The sequence below is a fragment of the Esox lucius genome, chromosome 5 (assembly GCF_011004845.1).
Source record: "Esox lucius isolate fEsoLuc1 chromosome 5, fEsoLuc1.pri, whole genome shotgun sequence".
NCBI classification, from domain to species: Eukaryota; Metazoa; Chordata; class Actinopteri; order Esociformes; family Esocidae; genus Esox; species Esox lucius.
The window spans coordinates 7986870-8012090 of record NC_047573.1 but is presented as its reverse complement, the minus strand read 5'-3'; the positions used below and the strand labels follow the sequence as shown (position 1 = coordinate 8012090).

General features: G+C 41.6%; 1 protein-coding gene across 32 annotated transcripts in view; it reads right to left on the bottom strand.

The window, feature by feature from the left end:
• Nucleotides 1-15376: 15376 nt before the first annotated feature.
• LOC105006738 (neurexin-1a) overlaps nt 15377-25221 on the bottom strand; it is a 389916-nt gene continuing 380071 nt past the window's right edge. For all 32 annotated transcript variants that reach the window (XM_034292318.1, XM_034292322.1, XM_034292324.1 and 29 more), the window contains one exon: nt 15377-17591. In XM_034292318.1, coding sequence (XP_034148209.1) covers nt 17284-17591 — 308 coding nt within the window. In that variant the 3' untranslated portion in view covers nt 15377-17283. The remainder of the gene's footprint in view (nt 17592-25221) is intronic.

Genomic DNA, 25221 nt, shown 5'->3' with positions numbered 1-25221 from the left:
TCCAAACCAAATAAGTTTATCTTAGTCTCATCAGACCACAGGACATGGTTCCAGTAATCCATGTCCTTAGTCTGCTTGTTTTCAGCCAACTGTTTGTGGGCTTTCATCTTTAGAAGAGGCTTCCTTCTGGGACGACAGCCATATAGCCCAATTTGATGCAGTGTGCGGCGTATGGTCTGAGCACTGACAGGCTGACCCCCCACCCCTTCAACCTCTGCAGCATTGCTGGCAGCACTCATAAGTCTATTTCCAAAAAGACAACCTATGGATATGACGCTGAGCATGTGCACTCAACTTCTTTGGTCGACCATGGTGAGGCCTGTTCTGAGTGGAACCTGTCCTGTTAAATCACTGTATGGTCTTGGCCACTGTGCTGCAGCTCAGTTACAGGGTCTTGGCAATCTTCTTATAGCCTAGGCCATCGTTATGTAGAGCAACACTTCTTTTTTTTCAGATCTTCAGAGAGTTCTTTGCCATGAGGTGCCATGTTGAAATTTAACACACATGCTAACACACCTTGTAACACTAACGAGTCACATGACACTGGGGAGGGAAAATGGCCAATTGGGCCCAATTTGGACATTTCCACTTAGGGGTGTACTCACTTTTGTTGCCAGCGGTTTAGACATTAATGGCTGTGTGTTGTGTAATTTCAAGGGGACAGCAAATGTACACTGTTATACAAGCTGTACACTCACTACTTTACATTGTAGCAAAGTGTCATTTCTTCAGTGTTGTCACATGAAAAGATATAATCAAATATTAGCAAGAATGTGAGGGGTGTACTCACTTTTGTGAGACACTGTATATTCAATTAAATGTTGTCACATTATAGCCAACATGGTTTTGTACTTGGTCTGTAACACATTGGCTAAATACGAGATAAAAATGCACTAAAATCCAATGCAATTAATAGACAGAGACAGAAAATGTAGGCTACCCTCTGCTTATTGATTCATTTACAGTATATAATCAAGCCTGTCTTCAAAATACATCAAGCCTCCCAATTAGATCAACATGTTTCAGACACGAAGCAAATACAATAAGATGTAAAATCCATCTCATATCATGGCAATATTTATACATCCACTTTATATGAGGTTTGGAAAACAGGGTATATTTGACTAAACATTCCACAACAAATTTAGGCATTTTTGGATGCAGTTCAAGAAATGATTAACATAGTTGGCTTGGTAGTAATAAAAATAGGTATCAGGTTGTAATTGTAAGAAATCTTTGCCACCTCCAGCTATTGGGGGTTATACACTAGTTCTGATAAAATGGGTGAAGTAGGTACTTAGCTAGTTTATATTGGACTTCTAATGTTATCCGCAGTTAGCATTTTTCTCCTGTCAATCAAATTAATTGGCATTGATGAAACGGGAGCTGCGGTCAGACAAGCACGTTCCCAGTATTTTTTGTATTATTGTATTGTGACCAGGTTCGTTAGTAGCAAAATTTGACGGCCAGATGAAACAGTTTTGAGGGTTTATTTACTTTTCCCCCATAAATTGTTGATAATCACTCTGGCTAGTTGATGTTCTTGAGTACCGCACTGTAGGTTGGTTGGTGCTTCCCATGGAGAGAGCCTAACTGAATAGTCGTTTGATCAATACTGGTACGTTTCCAAATGTAAGAAAACTCCCCAGTACCTGCATACTCTAAAATGTTCAATATGGCTTTAACAAACACGTTTTAGCCAATTACCTACATTTGAGCTTTTGCTACTGCCTTTAAACACAGTTCAATAACTGCTATGGGCCATGTGGCAAATGTTACCTCTGCATTTAGCTCTACGATAGCTCTGATTGATTATGGTGCACAGATCTTTGTAGGATTCAGGACTTACACATTTATATTGTTGCATTCTTGCTCCGCCTACAATAAAATCCCTGACCGACAGAGCGAAGTTAGGTTATTAATATTCTTTTGCTTTGAAGAGCGTTGAGATACTATATTGATTCGACCAGTGAAGTTGATCTTTCATATATAAACACAGAAAGGTTTACCTTTGTAAACGCGTCAACCCTGTTATCGCGCAGTCTGTCGAAACAGGGTTGACACGTTGTCAGGTGTGCCAACGGCATGTGACTCCTTTGTGGTAGGCATTGGCTCTGGATGTTTCAGTGGTTGCTGTCGTGAAAGGCAGTCATTACACATCCGTCTTTTGTTCATTACATATCCTGTTCCTATTGACTTGCTCAGCAGTCAGTCCAAGCAACAGCAACGTTGAGTCATGTTTGATGTAAGGCACGGATGAAAATGGGTTTTCTGTGATACACTTCTGAGGTAGATTTGTGGTTTTCATCTTCTTATGATGGGGTCAAAACAAACCCTCCTCGTAGCGGTCCTGTTGAGAAAACGAACGCATCCACGGCCTAGCCTCACCAAAGGTGCTTGAAAAGAAAATGGTGAAAAATGACTTGAAGAAAAGGTCGAATAAGTTTTACTTTTTCACTCTTTCCATCTGTCATTCTATCTCTCTCTTCAATTCAATTCTTCCTCCTGACATGGAAGACTTATGATCACGGGGCCAAGGAAGATGGAAAAACAATGAACGAAAATGCAAACGCAACTTGCACTCACAAGTTTAAAATAAATAAGGTTTCAAATGTTATATTATTAGCTCTCTCTGTCTCTCATCCTCTCCTTCTCTCATCCCCTACATCTCTCATCCTCTTCGTCTCTCATCCTCCTGTCTGAGATTCCAAATCTCTCGATGCAGTGTTATCACTTCTGTTCTCAGGAGATAGCGCTGATCACAGCTCTCAGACAGGCACAGGCAGGTGGAGGCAGGGACTGTGTTTGTGTCTGTGTGTGTGTGTGTGTGTGTGTGTGTGTATGTGTGGTTACAGTGTGTGTGTGACAAGCAGAGCAGGGTTTTGTATTCTTTGAAAAGGAGAGAATGTGGCCCCGATTGGGTCCTGCTGATCCCAGACGTGTCAACCTTTCATCAGGGCTCAGATGCATCTTTCCTGGATCTAGATATATTTGTTCAAGAAGCTGTTCTGTCTGACCCCGAAGAAGACACTGTGAATTTGAATGTCACCAGCCACTAGTCCTTTTCTCAAATGCTTTCAGTGTTTCAGGTTTGTCTATTCTGATACAGTTTATGTGAAATAAAGATGTAAACTGTTTTTATATTACACATTGCACAGTGTCAATGGACCCCCCCTTGTCTCAGCCCCAAGGTCTTACGCTGCTATATTATTGTGCTGTGGGAGTAGGGTCAGAGATCTAAGAAATGCATTTTCTATATTTTCCCTGTCTCCTGCCGTTTTAAACTTAGGAGGACATGAGGTCCTGGCCCACACCTGAGGAGTACCTGGCTTGAAAGACCCGTTGCTGTTCCTGCCCAAAGTCCTCCTGGTTGTGTTGCAGATCAAGAGGATACCTGACGATTTCAGCTGGCACTGTGCTGACACCTCCCCCTCCCCCGTGTTGTCCCTGTCCTTGTCCATCTAGTCATGCTTCAGAACTGGACTAAGTTTAAATAGACTCTGGACTCAGCCCACATGCATTTATTCATTATTACAATTTGTACTCTTAATATGTTCACCCGGCACAGCCAGAAGAGGACTGGTCACCCCTCTGAGCCTGGGTCCTCTCTAGGTTTCTTCCTAAATTTCTGCCTTCTTAGGGAGTTTTTCCTAGCCACTGAAATTCAACACTACTGCTGTTTGCTCTTTGGGATTTAAGGCCGGGTATTTTGTAAAAGCACTTTGTGACAACTGCTGATGTAAAAAGGGCTTTATAAATACAATTGATTGATTGATTGATTGTATCACTAAGTAGAACATAACTTTTCCTAAATGCAGCTGGTACTCTGGTGGTCCGTAGAAATGATAAATTATTGCAGCCAGATATTTTTCGGTCAGTCTCCAAGGGAAATCAACCATGACACCAGTAATGAGAACTTAGTTATCACAGGGTTGGTCTCCACGTAACCATGGAAATGCACAAACTGGGCTCAGGGCTTCGGCTCCACAGTGACTTTGTCTATTTTTGCATATCTGTGTGTGTGTGTCCAATGTGTTTTGTGTGCAAAGCTCAGAAGAAGATTCTGTCAGGCCCACATTAGCCTTCACCCTAGATATAATGTTGACGTTTAAGGAGGAAATGTGTAAAAACTTTCATATACACAAGCAGGTCCTTGCAATATACCTAAAGAAAATAACCTGAAGAGTGGTATTCAAATACACAGACATGTTGGAACACTGGAATGAGATGCAATCAACACCTCAAATAGGCAGAGAAATACACATTTTCTGTAATGAGTTTCTAATTTGAGCGTTATCATTTCTACACAACATATACTTTCTTGTCCTGAACTTCTAACGTGAGTTTGGCGAGAGTGGCTTTGTGACAAATTAGCGAATTATAATAATCAACAGTAAGAGATGAACGTGTGCTAACCTACGCTACATCAACTGAAATAATGTAATCTTGAGTATACTGTAATTTATATTTTGTTACCAGTAAATGTTCCCCTGGATATCAAAAGATAATTGAAAAGTAAGACCAAGAATTTAGTTTTGGGTAAAACTAATTGAATAAAAATGTAAATGCGGGAGTGTTGGTTTCTTTGTTTAATTGTTGGAGAAAACAAAGGAAGATGGCAATAGATTTTGGACCCAGTCCTTGTGTGTTTTCTCACCTCTTGTAACATAGAATCAACCTGTTGGTTAAGAGTATATGAAGCCCTCTGTAGCGTTTCAACAGTATTTTCCAAAACATCTGAGTTCAAATCTTATTTGAGAATTTCCTTTAGCCCGCCAGATCTTCCAGATTTGCCATTTTAGAAAAAGGTCTTTAGATGGTATGAACCTGCTGATGACCTCCCCACTTTAACCATTTCCAGATTGTTCTAGTCCAAAAGAAAACAGAATTGCAGTGTATTTTAAACACTATTTCTTAACACTTTCAAAATCCACAGCACAGTAAGAGTACAGTAGAAACACCCCTTAGCCCTCCCACCCAGTCAAACATTCCTCATACCTGACCCAGACAGTAATGGCAATAATGGCAATGAATTACAGTTCTCATAAATGTTAAATCACATGCTCATAATTTGAAATAAATGTCCCTTCTATGTTTGTACGTCTGCTAAATAATGAAAATGCAAATATAAAATGCAAACGTAGATTCAAGTAATGGCCAGCAATACTTTAACAACCAGTCGAACCTGGGCAGAGTTTATACCAAATTCTCTGTTCCAGAGATCATTTATCAAGGATAACTGATGAATGTTACAGTAAACTCAGGTTTTTTTTTACCTTATATTTTGGCTACAATACAGCCCAGTATCTTGTTTTGGACTGGGCTTCCATTACACAATGGCACAAAATCAACACTCGTGTTTTTTTTATCCTGCAGTTTGGTCAAGTCCACTAAGTGCCAGCTAAATAGAATTTGACACAGTCCATTAGCTTCAATAAGATGTGCCCATTCCTATTAACTTCCAGGTTGTGTTTAAGAATACTAGCATGGTAGCCTTTTCCTTGCTGTGTTCCACTGTGTTGCTTAATTCTATCAGAGGCATTTAGAAAGCTGTCTTTGGTAAACATTTCAGGCCTGTTTTTATCCACAACAATTCACCAAGCCTGCTATGAGGATTGGAATAAAACACAGGGAAAACAGCTCCCTGGATTGGGCAACGACACAGCCGTGCTTTTTTCATACCAGGTCCGCGAGAAGCTACTAGTATATTGGTGCTTCCTTCTGTTGTCAGTCCTTTGATGCTGTTGCTTTTTTGATGCAGATGTCCGGTTTATTTGGTCCCATCTGCTTCATTTCAAATGATCTTATTAGAAGTTAATTCCAACTTTCACTTTAGCGACATCTGTGGAGTAGCCAATAGAGAACCAGACTCAATTTCCACGCCCCTAAATAGGTCTATTAACATTGTGCTCTAAAAGTAATGTGAGGAAGTCTCTGAAATGTTGTGGGAGCAGCCCTCCCCGCAGCAAGCAAGTGCTATGTAATTGAAACGCTGGGTGCCAGGGCTAACAGAGAGCTGTGGCTTGCACAGCTCTAGATGACTACTAACTTAGCTGAGCCACTCCAAGTCTAAATCACCATGTTATACTGTGCTTTGACTGGAGGAAAATTAGCAGCTTACCTTTGTGTTTACGATCAAGTCCTCAAATACCACTTGAACTGGATTGATTTGTCGAATGGACGTCCTTGCTTTTCTCTCATTCAATTACTTCTAGAGAATGGATGAGCCCTCAGATTACAGACGTGCAGTGTGGTCATGCATATCTATCTTTAAATCACCCCTGAAACTGAAGGGAAATCTAGCATGGCTGAATTAGCCCATGGGAAAGTAACAGAGGAAGGAAAGAAAAGGAGGAAGGAAGTAAGGAAGAAGGCAAAAAAAGAATGAACGAAAGGAAGAAAAAAATCAGTGAGCCAGCACACAGCGTTCTGCCATGTTTCCAAGATTCAAGATAAATAATAAATATGACCTTGTCCTAAAAAAAGTATATAATTTCACCAGCGACCTAGCGGTCCTTGACTACATGCTGGAAGGAGGGCTACTGCCCCACCTAGGTTCTGCTAAATAACATCACCAAATCCCAAAGTGTTTAGGGAAAATATGACAGAGGCTGGGAGACCCTAATGATGAAGACATTTGTGGAATAGGGGGGTATTTTGTTTTTATTACTTTGTATTATTTATGCAAACATTGCTGAGGACTATATTTGGAAACCAATCATTTCATTCCCAATAACGTTGCTGTTAATGTGTAATGACAAATAAACTAGAACCTGTCCTCCCTGCCATGCTATGCTGTGCTTAGATAAGCTATTCACAGTTTGTTCAAACTTCCTGTGTAATTATTTCTGCCATTAGATTCAGGGGCCCCCATTTATAAATGTTTCTTATTCAGGCAAAATGAAGACCAAGCAAACGGATGTCATTTACAGTGTTCAACCTGAAGGACAGTCAGAGTTAACAAGGTAACTTTAGTCAACCCTGAGTTCAAACTTCACAGAAATGTGGCTTACGTTACTGCCAGGTCAGTTATGACAACGCATCCTCTGGAACTAACATGCTGTGGGGCAGCTAATTCTATGCACCTTGTGTTAAATGACTCTGGGTAGCAATTTTAGGAAAAATAAATCAGAAGGGATTCCCTAAAATAACAGTCAGAGGAAAGAATTGAAAATAATCTCAACTTGTTTAAAAATGACATGATCCCGTCTCAGAGATAAAACCCACCAAATCACAACGGACAATTTTCTCAGGTGTGCAGCAAATCCTTTGCGGGGGTGGGGCTCTGGGGGGGGCTGCACAGCTAAGTCTGATATTTTGGTCACAGGAGAGGACTTTTCGGATGGAAAGATATTTCAAACAGAGGACCTTGTGACTGTTGTGGCTGTTGCCCCCATTTCTGGGTAGGTGTATCTCGGTGGGCTGTGTATCCCACTGGTCACCACCCGCAGAGTTGGAACAAAGCAGCTATCTCTCTGAGCACCTGGCCTCCATTCACTCACTGGCGCAATGAAAACACTCTGGCAACCGGAACAACCCGGCACAGTGATAAACTGCACAGTGCAGTGGAAAAGTACATTCAGAAAATAAAGCGTCTGTTATTTCAAGATACATCCGAAGGCTTGCTTGTGGGTTTTAATTGAGTAGGGACAGTGGGGAAAGGCGTTGCCCAAAGAGCAGGGGGCTGGATTTGAACCCACACTGCAGCAGTAGGTGTTTAACAGAGACAGCAGATTAGACCACAGGACCAGCACAGGACACAACACGTGCCTATCCCTGTGTGTCTGGCCTCTGATAATTCACTTGGGTGGTGAGCAACTGAAACAGCCAGAGATTCACATAATAAAAACACATTCACGGCACCTTAATGCTGACAGGAGCGATGTGCAGTGAACAGGCAGAGACATTGATCTAGTATATATGAAATATTGATTTTAGCATTTCTAATGGGTCCTAGAGGCAGAAAGTGAATTACATTAAGCAAAAGGAGCATATTTAATGTGGTGAACAGTGATACTACCTACTGGCACAAATCAATCAGATGTAGTCATCATCACCATTATCGTCATAACCCCATAAGCGTCATCTGGCAGAGGATAATGAAAATGTAGAAGGTTCTTGAACCTAATGATCATACTTAGATGATGCACAGACACAGGTCTAGAGTTATTGGAAAAACATGGAATGGAAGGGGCACTGATAAATCTGTCTCAGGTGCAAATAGTGTAACTTCAATTAGATTTTACTCAAGTAGAAGTAAACTACCGGTGTAAAAAATGTGACACTGGAAACTCTCTCGTTTGAAAGTACTTTGAATAAAATGCAGTTACTTAGAAAACAAAAACATTCACTGAGACAATCAGCTGATTTAGCTCAACTGAAATTTCAATACATTTGAAACTGGAACTAAGTCAAATATATTTATAATCTGTAAAACACTGAGAAAAATCATACATTTCTAGGGCAATAAAACATTTCATATTTTCATTGTATGAAAACATCTTCAAAAAAGCCTATATAGTATTTTTGTGTTTTGCTACTGCTTTTCAATGCCATGACATACCCAAAGCATAAGTACATAATAGTCTAAGTGCCAGAATTCTTATAGAAGAACCACTTTGGATAGATCAGAGTACTTCTATATTGTTTGAAAGCACTTTCTGTTTATCATACAGGGAGTTCACCTTCAAGCACCCTCACCACAGACCAGATCTCAGCTTAGCTGCAATGTTTCATGGTTTAATTACACAAAGAGTTCTGACTTTTTTATTTGTAACTGTTTAATACGGTTTTCCCGCAGTCACTTCCCATTATTCCACATTCCACTCACACACTCCCAGTTAAAATGCCTTCGCCTTTTTGTGAACTTGCGGTTCAGTTCCAATGTCGAATTTATGCCGTTTGCTTTTCTTCAAAGAGCAGTTAAACACCAGTAAAAAGACGCTTGCACGGCGGAGGATGGCGGACCTTTGTTCCGTTGCTTTAAGCAGCTTCTTAAAGTACGCAAAGGAATGAGGCATCTCCATATCGTCTGATCACAGGCAAGGTACCATTCAGACCTGCCTGTACCTGGTGACTCTCTTGCTTCAGTGATTAGAAGAAATCCTCTTTATCGGTTGAATTCCTCCTCTGTTCCTGTGTCTCGCTCTCTGCCACTGTGTCAAGACCGTGCTTCGGGTAGACAGGGTAGACACAGTTTCATTTACACCGTTTATCAACAGATTCCGCTTCAGCAACTTAGTTCACCATATCACTGACTTTTCCCCGAACACAGACCTTTTGCACTTGCTTTTCTCAGAAACTCTGAAGTGAGATGTGGAGATGTAGATAACTCTGTGCCTTGCTTTACGTATTGTGTGTTATGTACTGTACAAAAGACAAGTAGAAAGTTCATGGGGTTGACGAGTGTCCAGTATCTCTGATTGTGTCCATGTTCCAAAGGTTACTGGTGAACAAAGGTTTACCAACTCGTATGACAACTGCATGCATGGTCACTCCTAAAGGTCTTGAACGTTAAACTTTGGCTGAAGGATTGCAGCAGCAATACTTTGGGGGATGTTTCATTATTATTCCAAAGTGCCTTTGTGACATCTGCTAATGTAAAGGGGCATTTTAAAAATTAATTTGAAGGATTTGATGAGGTTAAGTCGATTATAACGAGATGTGCCAGTTCAAGGCTGGCCTGATGGGACCATCCTGATCTGGCTCTCCTACATCACCCTGGCTGAGTAAGGCCTGAATGACACGATGAGTCTGTGCCTTTCCTGCGATTCAGCGCACAAGTTAGGGACAACACCTTAACATTTAAAAGATTTAAGAAAAAGTACAATTCGTCAATTTGAAAAATGAAAAAGAAAAAAAGAAGGCTACTCAGTTACTTTGACAACATTATTTGTAATTCTTTACCTCCCCCTTTGTGCGTGTGTTTCACAATTTACACAATGTGGTTTCCCTCAGAACATCGTCTATATTAGAAAGACTTGTTGAACATCAGCAATGTGCAGCAGGAAAGGTGACATTAATGCCCTTCATCTTCAATCAACTGTACTTCGGCCTCTATAAATCTTTCCACTCCCATTTCGCAAACACTTAGAAGTCATATGAAACTGGGCCCGAAACTTAATATAAAATGGCTGCCAAAAATGAAAAAACAAACCCAAACCCCTGTCACCTTGATGTTGCCGTTGCAGTCTCTCATCGAGGTTGGTCTCGGGAGAACCAGGAAGTGCTCAGGAAAACATCATTATGTTGGCAGAAATGTGCCGGTAATAAACCCAAACGGCGCTGAGAGGCCCAGGTTGTCAACCGTGATGAATGGCACCCATGCCTGCTGAATGTGTCTGGTGCCCTTGGTGCTCTTGGCACATTGACTCCCTCTCCTGAGGGTCACCGTCACACGCTGGGTCTGGCCGCGGGCTCCAGACCTATAGCTCCATGCTGGGATCAGGGAGAAGAGGAGCACGCCTGGGTTCAAATAATATCTGAAATCTTTCAAATACTTGGAGTGATTGCTCTGGCTTGCTCAAAGTGGCAGATGTGTTTTGCTGTTGTTCTTCTTTTTTTTTTTGCCCTATTATCTGACAAGCGTTGCATTATGTGTTTTGAATCAAAAGTCAACCCGCATCAATTTTCATCTATCAAAAGGCATTCCATTTAAATATAGTGATATCAAGGGAGTAACAGCCCGGCTTTTAGCACCAGCACTGATATGATGTCAGTCATGAAATTCCTATTGTAATACAAACTGGATCTGTATTACTTTATTTTTATTCATAGGATTGTTTTGATTATCTGCACAGTTCCATTTCTTTCTTTCTTCTTTTTCAGTTTCAAAGTTAAAACCATGTACCTTCATCTCCCTTCATCACCATATCCTTAGAGGAGGAAGAGGAAGACAACAACAGAGTCTGTGATGAGAAGAGAAGAGAGAAAAGGAAGAGGAAGAAAAAGAAAAGAGACAACCTAGAGATTCCTGTGGGACAGACATTGTTCCATCAGACAACATTGTCCCTCGAATGAATCCACTACCTCAACACACTGAATAGGAGACTATGCTAATAAAGCATTATTTCAAAGAATACACATATCTCTTTGATGAGGGAAGGTGGATAAGGAAGTTGTGTTGGCTTTGCTTGAGTGACTTTATTGCAAAATGTTTGTTTTCACTTTTTGGGGAAATAAAAAAAAAAAAACATGCAGAAGTAAATGTTTTATATATCAACACATAGAGTGAGTACTGTGAATATGCTACATATATGATCATTAATGGGGATCTTTGTATGTGTCCCATTTTCACTAGTCAACCTTTAATCAATGAGCCAAACCTTCATTTTTGAGAGTTCAAGCTAAATTGGGCCCCTAATATCTCATACTAATATCTTTGAAGGTCTTTATTTCTAGAGTAGGAAAATGTGTGACAACATTACAACAATTAGATCACAGTAGAGTAGTCACTCTTTCTTTCATTGCCAACTCATATATTTGTATTTTTAATTTACAGTGCATTTTGTATTAACTCTTCCCTTTTCAATTTACTATATGATCAAAATATCATTTAAATAATTGAAAAGTTGAAATTAAATGAAAAATAAGTAAATAATACATGGTAATATTTATTTGAAAAAATATATATTTGTATCAATCAGTATGCCTTCCCTGATGACTTAGATGGTGCAGACAGTTCCCCACTTAAACTGCTGATATATATATATATATATATGTCTGTATGTATAAATATATATATATATATGTCTGTATGTATAAATATATATATATATATGTCTGTATGTATAAATATATATATATATATGTCTGTATGTATAAATATATATATATATATGTCTGTATGTATAAATATATATATATATATGTCTGTATGTATAAATATATATATATATGTCTGTATGTATAAATATATATATATATATGTCTGTATGTATAAATATATATATATATATGTCTGTATGTATAAATATATATATATATATATATGTCTGTATGTATAAATATATATATATATGTCTGTATGTATAAATATATATATATATATATATATATGTCTGTATGTATAAATATATATATATATATATATATGTCTGTATGTATAAATATATATATATATGTCTGTATGTATAAATATATATATATATTCCCCACTTCAAATATTGCCATATGTAGGTGCTTAGATTCAGACAGACCCACAGCTTAGTGCTTTCAATAATTATTAACTCAGTCGGTAAGAAGATTTATCCAATAATGAGGTTCCATTATTGTATTTATATACATACATACATACATCTTCTTCCGCTTCATCCGGGGCCGGGTCGCGGGGGCAGCAGTCTAAGCAGGGATGCCCAGACTTCCCTCTCCCCAGACACTTGTATTTATAATATATCATTTTCTTTTTTCAAAGAAATCCCTTTAAAAGTGAGAATTGAGGTACACAGATAAGTGGGAAAAAATAGAATAGTTTAAATGCATGAAACTCTGACATATTCAAGGGGGGTTCAGACTTTCTAGAGACACTATATTTGTTGGTACCCTGTCGTAGCCCCCAATGCAGAAATATGGCAGTCAGAGTGTAAACAATTGATCACTTCTGTGGTTATAGGACCTATACTGACTTCTACCTTTGAAACTGTAGGAGCGTTGCAAGCCTCCAGGCACTCATGGGACCTCTGTAAATATTAAATCTTCTCCCGTCCTCCAGCGTTATTCTCAGACGTCCTCCATATTTTATCCACCATGTCACAAAGGAAGTGACATCACGGGGAAATGGAGGACAGAGGTGTGTTTTGTACTGAATCGTTCATTGTTGTCTAGATTCAGGCTTCCACCATAGACTAAAGCTCAGTTTATACCCAGTGATAACATGTTGTCCTCAATCCCAATCTCGTCTACACTCTGATTGCACCCATATTTATAAACGGGTGTAAATGATAAAAAGGAGCATTGTGATCTGACCGTGAAACCTGGACAATGACAAAATCAGGAGGAAAAACACATTAAGATCCGGCACCAACGAGGATTAAGAAAGACAAGACAGGTCCACAACTGTTACTGCACTAACCAGTACTCATCGCCATACCAATCTGGAAGCTGCACACCGTCGTTCCAAACAAGATGCTTCGCTTATGTTTTCCTCAGCTTTCCCTTATGTTTACAGTACCACCTTCTGTCTGGAAAAAAGACAGATGCTTGTCAGGGCTCGGAGTTTACTGTGGAAACACTACTAGGGATTTACTGTCTTATTAACCACACAGTCAATCCCATGTCGGATATTCCACTCAGTACTGTATAGTCAATTGGCTAAAGATGGTTTTATGCGTTTTTGTTACAACTATGTAAACATCATACTGTATATGGGTTTGCACACTTGGAATTACACCTGCAAGCCAAAGCAGGAGCCCCGGGATGTGGCTGAATAAGGGATGGGTGAGTGTAAGAGGAGAATATGGGGTTGATGCAGAAAAGGAGAAACACGTGAGTGCGCCGAATTGAAAGGACGGGGGAGGGGGGGGTACACAGAGTGTTATAGGGAGAGAGGGAGAGATATGAGGGAGAAACTGAGAAAAATAGGGAGGGAGAAATACTGGGAGGGAGAGATACTGGGAGGGAGAGATACAGGGAGGGAGGGAGAGATACAGCATAGATAAAGAAAAGGCACAGAGGGAGAGGAAGGGATGAACGAGAGGGAAGTGGGATAAGAAAGAGGGAGGAGGGATGACAGGAGGAGGGATGACAGCCATAGTGAAATTAAAGTCCAGAGCATGGGATGGAAATAGACAGAGGACAGAAAGACAAGGGAGTGCCAGATGGAAGAAATTAGAGAAACAGAAGAGAAAGAAAAGACAAGATTTTATGAAGAGAAAGACAAAAGAGAAAGAGAAGAAAAAAAAGGGATAAATACATTACAAAAGATAGTACCCCCTCCCGTCCTACCTCAAAGATGTACCCCGGTTGAAATCTGTAATCTCCATTTTGCCCATATCATAATGTCTGAAATAACCTTCCTCAGCTCCTCAGTCACTCACACTTTATAGAGATGCATATGTGGTCCATGTTTCATCAGCAACCCTCCACAGGCCCAATCATCATTCATGACCTTGTCACCAACTGTCACTTTGGCCCCTCCCTCCTCCTGTCCTACCCCTCTATGGGGCCCATTCCGCCCTGAGTTACGTGCGCATAAATGGAACATTATTCCAATTTTATGCACTTTTCTCTCTTATGTGTATGCTGACCTTGGATGAGGTAATGCATGTTTCAGTACGCTTTTTGTTTGGAGTGGAGATCAAAGAAAGGGAGATTTGGTGTTTGAATTCTGACTGTAACTTAATTATTCTACCTTTGCTGGAGAGACTATTTAAGGTTAAGCAATCCTGCAGATTTCAAATATAAAGTATTTTCTGCACTGTAATGTATGAAATCATGAGAGTTATTGAGAAGTGCCCATTATTTTTTCTTGTGGAGATTAAAGACTACTCTCACTGACTAGAAAATGAGAATCAGGAAAACTCAGATTATGACATCAGTATGGTTACATTAAAACAGAAGTTGGCTTAAGATCCTGCAGAGTTCCATGATTAGTGAGTATTCGAGGTTTACACTCTGTGGGAAGTTTATAAGTACAAAGATTTAGTAACAAGTCAGGCCTCTTTGCCTACAAAAAAGCCAGAGTTATTTAGGGGAATTTCTTCTGAATAAGCATTAGTCATAAAAGTTAGTTTCTAATTTGCCAAATATAAATTTCAAATCGTACACACGTATATATCGTACACATTTACACGCATCATTGATTTGTTCGATAGATTAACTGCTTAACTAATTTGTTGTAGCTCGCAAAGTTATAGAATAATAAATGTGGTGAGAAGTCACTGGCGGAGTTTGATACCGCAGATTCACGCCACGGTGCCCAGTTGATAGAGCAGACACCATTGAAAAAGTGCCCATTGATATGTGTCACATATATGATATTTGATCCCCGATGTTCTAATCTAACTTTCTTCATATATTTGTGTCAGTCCAAAGGTGCGATACGTTTCTGCTTGGTTCTCATTAGATCCATAGATTAGTTACGATGAAAGGCAGACACACATTAAAGGAAATTACAGATTACAAAAAACACATACAAATGTAACCAAAATAACTATTTTGTAATGAATGTGAAGAACATGTTATTTTTAATAAAGTTATTGACAGACTGAAGTTCAGTTAGGTAATATTTTATTTCATTTATTCATTTCATTTTTCAAAACTATTTTTTTCATAATAAATTTTACTTTGAGGTCAATAATAAAGAAATTGTCACAATTCAAACAGAACATACTGTAGAAAAAATTGCACGGGTAGAAATAAAAAGAAACAAACAGAAGAATTTATAATCATCATTATTTATAGGTCATAGTAGTTGTTACACTCATTCCAAGTACATCAGGCTGTCAGGAAAGCGGAATAGATTTGACAGTGGAATGACAGTTCAAACACCCAAACGATTCAAATGGTCGCTTTTGTCCCAATTTGTCATCTTCCGTTTGTTAGCATCATCCCAAGTGTACACTAAACAATCATATTTTAGGACATCTTCGAAACATACATCATCGTCATCATCATCATCATCATTCGTAATATACGTCTTCATTCTCACATAGGCTCAGTTTGGGGGTAAATGGGTGTGGGGCAAGTATGGGGAAAAAGGCAGTATTTACTATTACTGCCCCAGGCATTGAGAGTGGCAGGAATCGGTAGAAAGGCAGTGATACCCTGGAGAAATGACCTCATCCTGCACTTTATCATCATCATCATCATCAAGCCCCCGCTCTCCACTACCACCATCGCTTCCTACCATTTTAGGACAGGTTCTGTCTGCTACTGGGCTGGGCCGGGTTGTTTTAATATAGCATAGCTATTATCTAATAGATCAGGTTGGCGTCAGTATAAACAGTCAACAGGAACGTACATTTCAACGGGGAAGAAATTATCAAATAATCCAACTAAAAAAAAATTGCATTTCGCATTGATGTCATCGTAAAATCGTCTATATCTAGCAACACTTAATAACATTTAATTTGGTATTTTTTGTCATTTTTTCTAATTATTTTCTTTATTCCAAAAATTGGTTGGAGGAGGAGCAGATATAGTTTGCGTCGTCATCTATACAACAGGCTATAAAACACCACTTATCACAGTCCAGAAAGCACATATAGATGTGATTGTACTGTATATAAACATACTGTAACTGTAATAAGATACGTTTTGCGTGCATGGAGTGTTCCAGTATCAGAATGATCACGTTCAGAACGTTCTGACTTCTCCTTCAGGAGTTCTGTTAAACACTTTGCTTTAGATTCCACACTGATGTTGAAAACCAATGCATCTGGATTTCTTGATTGGCAAGAAATTTACCGCGAACACATCTTGATTCATTAGAAGCCATTTTGTCTTTGCACTGTTGACAGATCGAGTGGCCATTTTTGTTTTAGTCAGTGTTCTGGCCTTCACTGCCACTTTAAAAAGTGCAAATACTTTGGCTGATTTATCAAACATGGAGTTTAGGTAGCTTCATAATCCTTTAACTTCCTTTTTCATTGTTGCCTGTCTTCCCCATGATGCAATCTCTTCTTTTCACTCCTCATCTGCATATGCTCAGTGTTGGGTTTTCTTTATTTACCTTATTGATGTGTTTTGTGTTCAAGTCTTTTTCTCATAGAAAAGGTCCCAGAAAACACAAACACAGGATATGTTGATGAAAACATAGCACTTTTTTTGTTGTTTGTTTAAATATTGTATCTGCCCCTCATAAATGTCCTCTCTTGTTACCTGAAACTTGTGGAGGGCCAACAAATATCCTGGTAACAAGCAGAACGATTGGCTAGTTTGTCTGTTGGTTCATGATTCATAGGTGTTTGGGTTGATTTTCAGATTCCGAAGCTTGCCATACAGTCCAGAACCTCCTTCTCATCATCAGTATAGTCCAGTACTGCTGTCTCCCTGGTGCTATTTCCTATAGTCCAGTGTGCTTGGATTGAAGAAACTAAAGGAATATTTGTAGTTTTTTTTAATCCTTTTAACTTTCCCGTTCGCCACCACCGCCACCACTCACCTGCCTCAGGCAAAATGAAAGACTAAATGTTATTTTTGTGTTTTCGTTAAATTTCGTTCGCTATAATACACTTTGTATTGGTCTTCGGAGCTCGTGATTCGTCCTTTTTAGAGTCATAAAAGTCAGAATAATTGGTCCGATCTCTGCGACAGGCCAATGGCGAGGACCAGGGACAGTGTGGATCACACGTAGTACTCCTTGTCCTTGTTCTTCTTGCTCTTAGCGGAGGTCTTGGCGGCGTTCGGCGGTTTCTCCTTCACCACCGCCCCGTTAGACTGCGACGTATTGCTGATGTAGTTGCGGCTCTCGTCCACCTGGTAGGAGCCCTCGTCCCGGTTGCGGTACTTGTACATGGCGTAGAGCAGGATGAGGATGCAGAGGGCGGCCGCCGCCACGATGCCCACCACCATGCCCGTGGTGCTGCTGGACTCGCGGAACACCCCCTCCGACGGACCCGGGTAGCCTTTCGCTGCTGGGCCCGTTGGGTTCGCTGTGGAGTGGACAGGGGGGCGGGGGGGCGGGGTGCAGAGACACAAGTTATTATAGACGCATCACGTCCAGCAGGATGGACCCCTGCAACACTCCACAAGAAATTACAATTCATGGCTTTAACAGAAATGGGCAGTGTTCATTTGATACCATAATTCACGTCCACACAAAAGACAAACAGAAAGGGAATGGATTTCTCTCAGGTGCATGAAAATCGACGGGACACGATCCATACAGTCTCGAGGTGTGCCAGTGGACTCCAGATCAGGTTCTCCCCTGACGTGGGTACATCTACCAACCGGCCACAGGTCCCAGCCGGAACATTCCATGGATCTGCTCAACCTCAACTCCTCCAGCTAAAATCAGCACAATTCTCATAGATCTCACATGTATTTGTACCATGAAAACGTAAACGTCTGTCGCGTCAGTACATTCGCTTCCCGATCATAACGCAATCGCCGCTAGAATCGTGTTTAAAACAATACGTGTGTGTGGACATGGTAAATGAAAAACAGCACTAGCCTCGGAGCTTAAGCGTTGACATTGCGACTGGTCGGCCTCGCATTCACAGCTCTCCGTGAATCTGAGAGGGATTACATTTCTCCCATTCAGTCCTTACTTTCAACCAAATCAAGAGCAGGGATAAATACTTTGTTAATATATTACCTGTGGATTTAGGTTTAAAATGAAAAGGCCTATGCAGTAGAATAGGGTAGGGGTGAGAGGACTTTCTGACAGCCCACATTGATTCATAGACACTACCAATGGATAACAGACCTTCCAGAGTGAAGCAGCCACGCCATTATGATGCAAATTGCAAATTAACAACAGAACGATCCCCATCAATTTCAGTATATTTCAGTTTCAATGAACGGAATGAATCGCAATGGCCAATGTGGTCTGTGTAATGAACTCTAAATGTTTGATAACAGGGGATTAATATCTGAGCTACCCTACGCTTTTGGGAGCCATTTGCAGCGGTTGAATGGAATGCTGATTAGATATGAGACAGCCTCCTTTGTGTTCCGAGGTGCCGTCCAAATTATAATCCATCTCCCATCATTTCCCTCTGATAGGTCTCTCTTTTCTCGATCTCTCTCTCTCTTTTTCTTGTTCTCTCTTTCATTCTCCTTGCTAATGCCTTCCTTAGATAAAGTAGTTCTTTATGCTTCCATCTAATCTGCTCCTCCACTATTCGTCCTCCTAACCTAATGGTTCATGTTCTGACTAAACGTTCCCGTGCAGCAGATTACAGCTCATTTTAAAGGCTAGCAGGTACAGATATAGTAGACAAAACACCCCTGACACTGACTACTGGTTTAAGGCTACAAGTGGCCGCACCAACGCCTCTGACCAAAACATGTTACGTTGCCGCTGTCTGCACAAATATGAGCAGGTCTAACTGACAGGTTGGACTAATCAGAGCTCTAGAACAGATCTACCTGGTAGAGTGGACAAATCATAGGTCCAGAACAGATCTACCTGGTAGAGTGGACAAATCATAGGTCTCGAACAGATCTACCTAGTAGCGTGGACAAAGCATAGTTCCAGAATAGGCCTACCTGGTAGAGTGGACAAATAAAAGGTCTAGAACAGATCTACCTGGTAGAGTGGACAAATCATAGGTCTAGAACAGATCTACCTGGTAGAGTGGACAAATCATAGGTCTAGAACAGATCTAACCATTATGACAGACTGATCTGAGCTCTACAGCAGATGTGTTAACAGACTGTCCCTTCTTGGTGTACTACATTTGAGCAGGGCCCAGAATGTACTTAACCAAAAAAAGGTTAAGTACACTCATTAATACAGGCAGTGTCTAGAAAATAGGCTGCCATTTGTGTCAGAGTCCGGAGTAGATAGCGAAGTGCTGCCGGTGAGCAGATAACAGCGCTAGCAGGCACTCAAGGACAAGAGGAGAGCTGGCACCACTAGGGGATTAAGTGTGACTGAGCGTAACGTCAGATTGGCTTGGCCAGTGACAAGCCCACTTATCCTCGTAGACAGGTATGGAGAAAGACCTGTCCTTGTGGACACAGGCCTCTGGCTGACACACCCACTACACACCCTACTCCTCTTCCTCCTAACACTGTGAGGAAGAGTGGAGCACTTAGAGTTGGTTACTTTTGGTACATTTTCCAACAGACGACATGGTGCCAGGCGAGGGAGGAGGGAGGAGAGAGAAGGAGAGATAGGAAGAGGGAGGTAGAAGAACTTAGAGGGAGGTAGAGGGAGGTAGATGGAGATAGAGGGAGGTTGGAGAGAGGTTAGAGAGAGGTTAGAGAGAGGTAGAGGGAGGTTAGAGAAAGGTTAGAGAGAGGTAGAAGGAGGTTAGAGAAAGGTTAGAGAGAGGTAGAGGGAGGTTAGAGAGAGGTAGAGGGAGGTTAGAGAAAGGTTAGAGAGAGGTAGATGGAGGTAGAGGGAGGTAAGAGAGAGGTAGAGGGAGGTAGAGGAAGGTTAGAGAGAGGTTAGAGAGAGGTAGAGGGAGGTTAGAGGTAGGTAGAGGGAGGTTAGAGGGAGGTTAGAGAGAGGTTATAGAGAGGTAGAGGGAGGTTAGAGAGAGGTAGAGGGAGGTTAGAGAGAGGTAGAGGGAGGTTAGAGAGAGGTAGAGGGAGGTTAGAGGGAGGTGGAGGGAGGTAGAGGGAGGTAGAGGGAGGTTAGAGAGAGGTAGAGGGAGGTTAGGGAGAGTAAAAGATAAAGAGTAAAGAGGTAGATAAGGGAGAAACCAAGGGAGTTTGTATGGAGCCAGTCAAGCAACCTCTCCCTGACCTCGTCTGTCGTCTTGTCAACCGTTGCCTATGGTGATGAAAGCCTTGACATCGGTAGGGTACAGAACATGTGAAGCCCCAGGGTTCTGCCAGATTCTCCGGAGTGGGAGATACGACAGGGCTATGTGACAACTCTGCCTGTCCACGCTGAATCGGAGGGAAGATCAAGCAGGCACAAGTCAGGATATGGGAGAACTGTGATAGGAGCCCAGACATGAGAATACAGCGCCTAGTGTTCCCTCCTGTCCAATGCGGTTCCTCTAGCTGTGTTCTCACAGGAACCCCCCTCTGTGGGTGGTTCTGTAACTTCTGTCACCTGCTCCTGTACGTGTTGATCTGTCGATTGGCTTCCCACTGACTTCAACGTCATCGATGTGTCAGAAACAGCCAGTGGATACGACCGAACAGCAAAACAACCCTGATCATACAGGCTTGTGTCACAGGGTTACTCCACACGCCACCAGGGAGCATTAAAGATTCGCCACAGACATCCACTGCTGTGGGAACGTCTGCATTTTCTCATCCACATAGGCATCCACTGCTGTGGGAACGTCTGAAGGTTCTCATCCACACAGACATCCACTGCTGTGGGAACGTCCGAGTGTTCTCATCCACACAGACATCCACTGCTGTGGCAATGTCCGAGTGTTCTCATCCACACAGACATCCACTGTTGTGGCAACATCCGAGTGTTCTCATCCACACAGACATCCACTGCTGAGGGAACGTCCGTGTGTTCTCATCCACACAGACATCCACTGCTGTGGCAATGTCCATGTGTTCTCATCCCCACAGACATCCACTGTGGACGGGTACAGAGATGGGGGAAATCCTCGTTCATATATACGTGACAAGAGGATGTCATCTGTTTCCTGAAGCCACATTCACTTGCAGTAAGACGTTTTGACGACTGATCTACTGCTATGGATTTTTTTCTTTCTATTCGAGTCACTGTCATCTGATGAAGTTACACATCGGAAGTATGAAGACAGAACAGGGGACGGGAATGGAAACAAGCTGAATTGATACAGATATAATTACGTGGCTATAATACAATGAATGTCTGGAAAAAAGCAGACTAGGGCAGAACAGTACATGGGTTTGGGGGGGGCGGGGGGTGGAGATCAATGGTCATAGTCAGAAGAGGACTGGTCTCTGTATTATGCTCTTTCTGTCTTTGTCCAGACAGATTAAGGATTACTACACTGTAGTGCAACAATACTGTCCACGAAACACTACCCTCGCAATAATATAATACCCTTGCTTCTTGATGTATTATACTGTACTAGACTCAACTTACATCATGTGAAGCTGCTGGTTACTAAAATTAGTAAGTCAGGGTTCGGTTAGGTGGGAGAAAAATCCAACAAGAGGGTAGATCTCCATAAGGGGAGGCGGTGTCCAAACCCTTTCCCAACCATGTCCTAATTGGGGCAGAAAGAGGAGGAAAGTCACATACACTGGACAATGGTTCAGCTGTTAAGAGACAAAACATTTGTCTCTTTCAATCAAATGAATTAGCATGAACAGACTTTAGGTATCTGTTCCACTAACTCTCCACTAATGAACCCTACGTGGAGGAGGTGCCATGCCATAGGACTCCTCCAGAACGCCTCCTTCTCCTCTCTGCATCTCCCGGTCTCTTCATTAATAACAGTCGATCACAGCAGCAGAGCGAAAGGCACCGATAAACCCAGGGAGAAATGACGCCTGAGACAAGTGTTTAAAATGATGGCCGCTCTTATAAACTCTACTCGAGCGTACCCAAGGGTAAAATTAGATGGCGAAAAAACGACCTTAAAGCGAACGGAGCATGGCTTCATGATGGCACAGCAGGACAGCGAGAGAGGGGGAGGTGGGGTGAGAGAGGGGGAGGTGGACAGAGATGGGCAGAAGGGGGAGGGGCGGAGCGAAAGAGAGATAAATATATTGAGATTGAAAGTTAGTGTGAGCTGAAAGGCGGTAGGGTTGACCTAGTGTTGGAGGCACCAGAATAACCTCTCTCTCCCCATCTAGTGTTACTGTAAGGTTGACTCCCTAAATGGCAGACGGTGCCTACTGTTCACTGATGAGCACTGTTCAAAAGTAGCCAACTAAACAGGGAAGTTCCTGGACATAATAAAAAAAAGAACTGCTGTTTTATTCACGTTTTACAACCCCCCCCCCAAACTACGTTAAACGTTTCAAGTAATTCAGGCACAAGTCATTTCCCCTCAGCAAGGCAATTGGGACCTTGAAGGAGGGTCAGGTTTTTGTTTCAAATGGACCGATAGATTTCCTGGAATACCAGGAAAAAAAGAGACTGAGAAAGAGACGAACAGATACTGTATCACATGACTCCTGACTCCGCCATGATATATAAATATGATTGAGCAGAGCGTTATAGCGTGGCACTAAATGGCATCTGTGATGCCATATAAAAGAGAAGCAATGATAGAGATGGAATATATTTTGGCAATACGAGGTACTGAAAAGGGGTTGGAGAAGCTCTGATCTATTTCCTCTGGTCTATTTCCTTGAAGCGGCAACTAGGCTGACACTTCTCTGAGTTGAATAAGAGAAGGTTATTAGAAGACTGTACTCTTTGTTTAATACTACCTGTGACTCCTTGTTCCTCTATATAGAGATCCCAGCTCTCTCTCTCTCTCTCTTTCTCTCTCTCTCTCGCTCTCTCTCTCTCTCTCTTTCTATCTCTGTCTGCTATCTCTCTTAGCAATCTCTCGCTCTCTCAGCAATATTTGCGATAGTGTACTGGGACCACTCATCTAAATGCTTGGAAATGCTTGATGCCATCCCTCCCCCTGCTACGCCGCTCCACTCCTCCCCTCCCTTGTCCCTCTGCTCCTCTGAAGGAGGAGGGAAACGGGATCAGAGATTCCACTCTGTCAGTTGGGATTTAAATAAATGGTTCTCTTTAAAGACTATTTCTCCTAATTTGTCCCTGGCTAGGGGTTCTTTTTTTTGTTGCCAATTTGCAACAGGGTCGAGAGCTTAGGGTTGACTGAAAGGACGAGATGGGGGCGGGGGGGGGGGGGCAGGATACGCACCCATACGCTTAGTGAGGGAGAAAAACACCTCGGAAAGAATGGGACGTTGGTGGAGAGAGGAGGATGAAGGGGGACAGAGAAACAATATTATCAGGGTTGGGGTTAAGGGAGGTGATGACTGAGGGAAAAACATGGAGAGTGAGAAGAGATGTGTGTGTGTGTGTGTGTGTGAGACAGGGGGGTGTGGGATGCTTCAGGTGAGGGTGAGGTCTGCTCTTGTTCTCCTCGTTGTGAATTAATGGAGCAAATAGGACTACTTAGACAGTAATGAACGGACACGCGGCCGGCTGACCTTCCTTTAGTGGGATTGATGATGGCTGAGACGCTGAGATGTGTGTGACAGACGTGTGTGTCTGTGAAACATGGCTCTGTTTATACCCTGTCGTTTATCATCCACACCTGGATGTTTGCTTACACGACGTGGCTTTATACATTGCTGGTTTTACTATACATCTGCAGTATAGTACAACACTGGTTTTAATACAGATCTACAGTATAGTACACCACTGGTTTTAATACAGATCTACAGTATAGTACAACACTGGTTTTAATACAGATCCACAGTATAGTACAACACTGGTTTTAATACAGATCTACAGTACAGTACAACACTGGTTTTAATCCTGATCTACAGTATAGTACAACACTGGTTTTACTAAACATATTATACAGTATAGTACAACATTGGTTTTACTGGAGGTTAATACAAAGCTGTCTTTACTGTAGTTCTTTATGACAGTCTTTATTGTAGGTTTATACAGCTCTGTCATTATTGTAGGTTTATGCAGCTGTGTCTTTACTGTAGGTTTTTACAGCTGTATCTTTACTGTAGGTTTATACAGCTGTGTCTTTACTGTAGGTTTATACAGCTGTATCTTTACTGTAGGTTTATACAGCTCTGTCTTTACTGTAGGTTTATACAGCACTGTCTTTATTGTAGGTTTATACAACTCTGTGTTAGCTGTAGGTTTATATAATTCTGTCATTACTTTAGGACTCGACAAGAAGATACATGCATGTTTACCTAGTAGACACAGATAATACTATACCTTTATTGAGATTGGACCTCCCCGTGGTCCTTGAAAAGTGCTATATAAGTGTCATGTATTATTTTTTACTGTTATTATTATTGATGCAGGAGGGATATAAGATGTCTGCAGGGAGAACGCTCCAATATACAGTACCAATATAAAATATTACATACAGTGCAGATTTACTCTATGTCATCCAAGACATTTATTGAAAGCTCCTGTAACGTGGCAGATATATAGCCTACACACGGAATATATCCAGCTTCAGCTACGATAAGGTGACTGCAGGGCTGATGTTCAGAATGATAGATACTGTCTAGATGTTCTTTACAATATTGTACCCGGGACATTTTAGAAGACTCAGGGCATATGTACTATACATCTCCAGCTACAGTCCGATGGCTCATATTACCGTCTGTCTTCAGACGGGGACGCTTCCATACAGCAATGCAAAATCAACACAGCCGACGTAGATAGCTGTAGCCCTGTCTGTGCGGCCGGCGGGGGTGTGTGTGTGTGTGTGTGTGTGTGTGTGTGTGCGTGTGGGGTGGGTGCTTCCCAGTGAGACCCGAGCTTAGTTAACTGTCTGACTGGCACATCACGCTAATCCACGCGGATTAGCCATACAGTAGCCACAACACTTTCTTTCCCCTAATCATCAGCTGTCAAAACCTGGCCTGTCAGCAAAGCATCAGCATTGCAAACAGGTCAGTACCGCAACGTATTAGTGCTGGAGTAGAGCTTTCTCACAGAACACACAGACTTGTTCGTTTAAAGCAGTCATG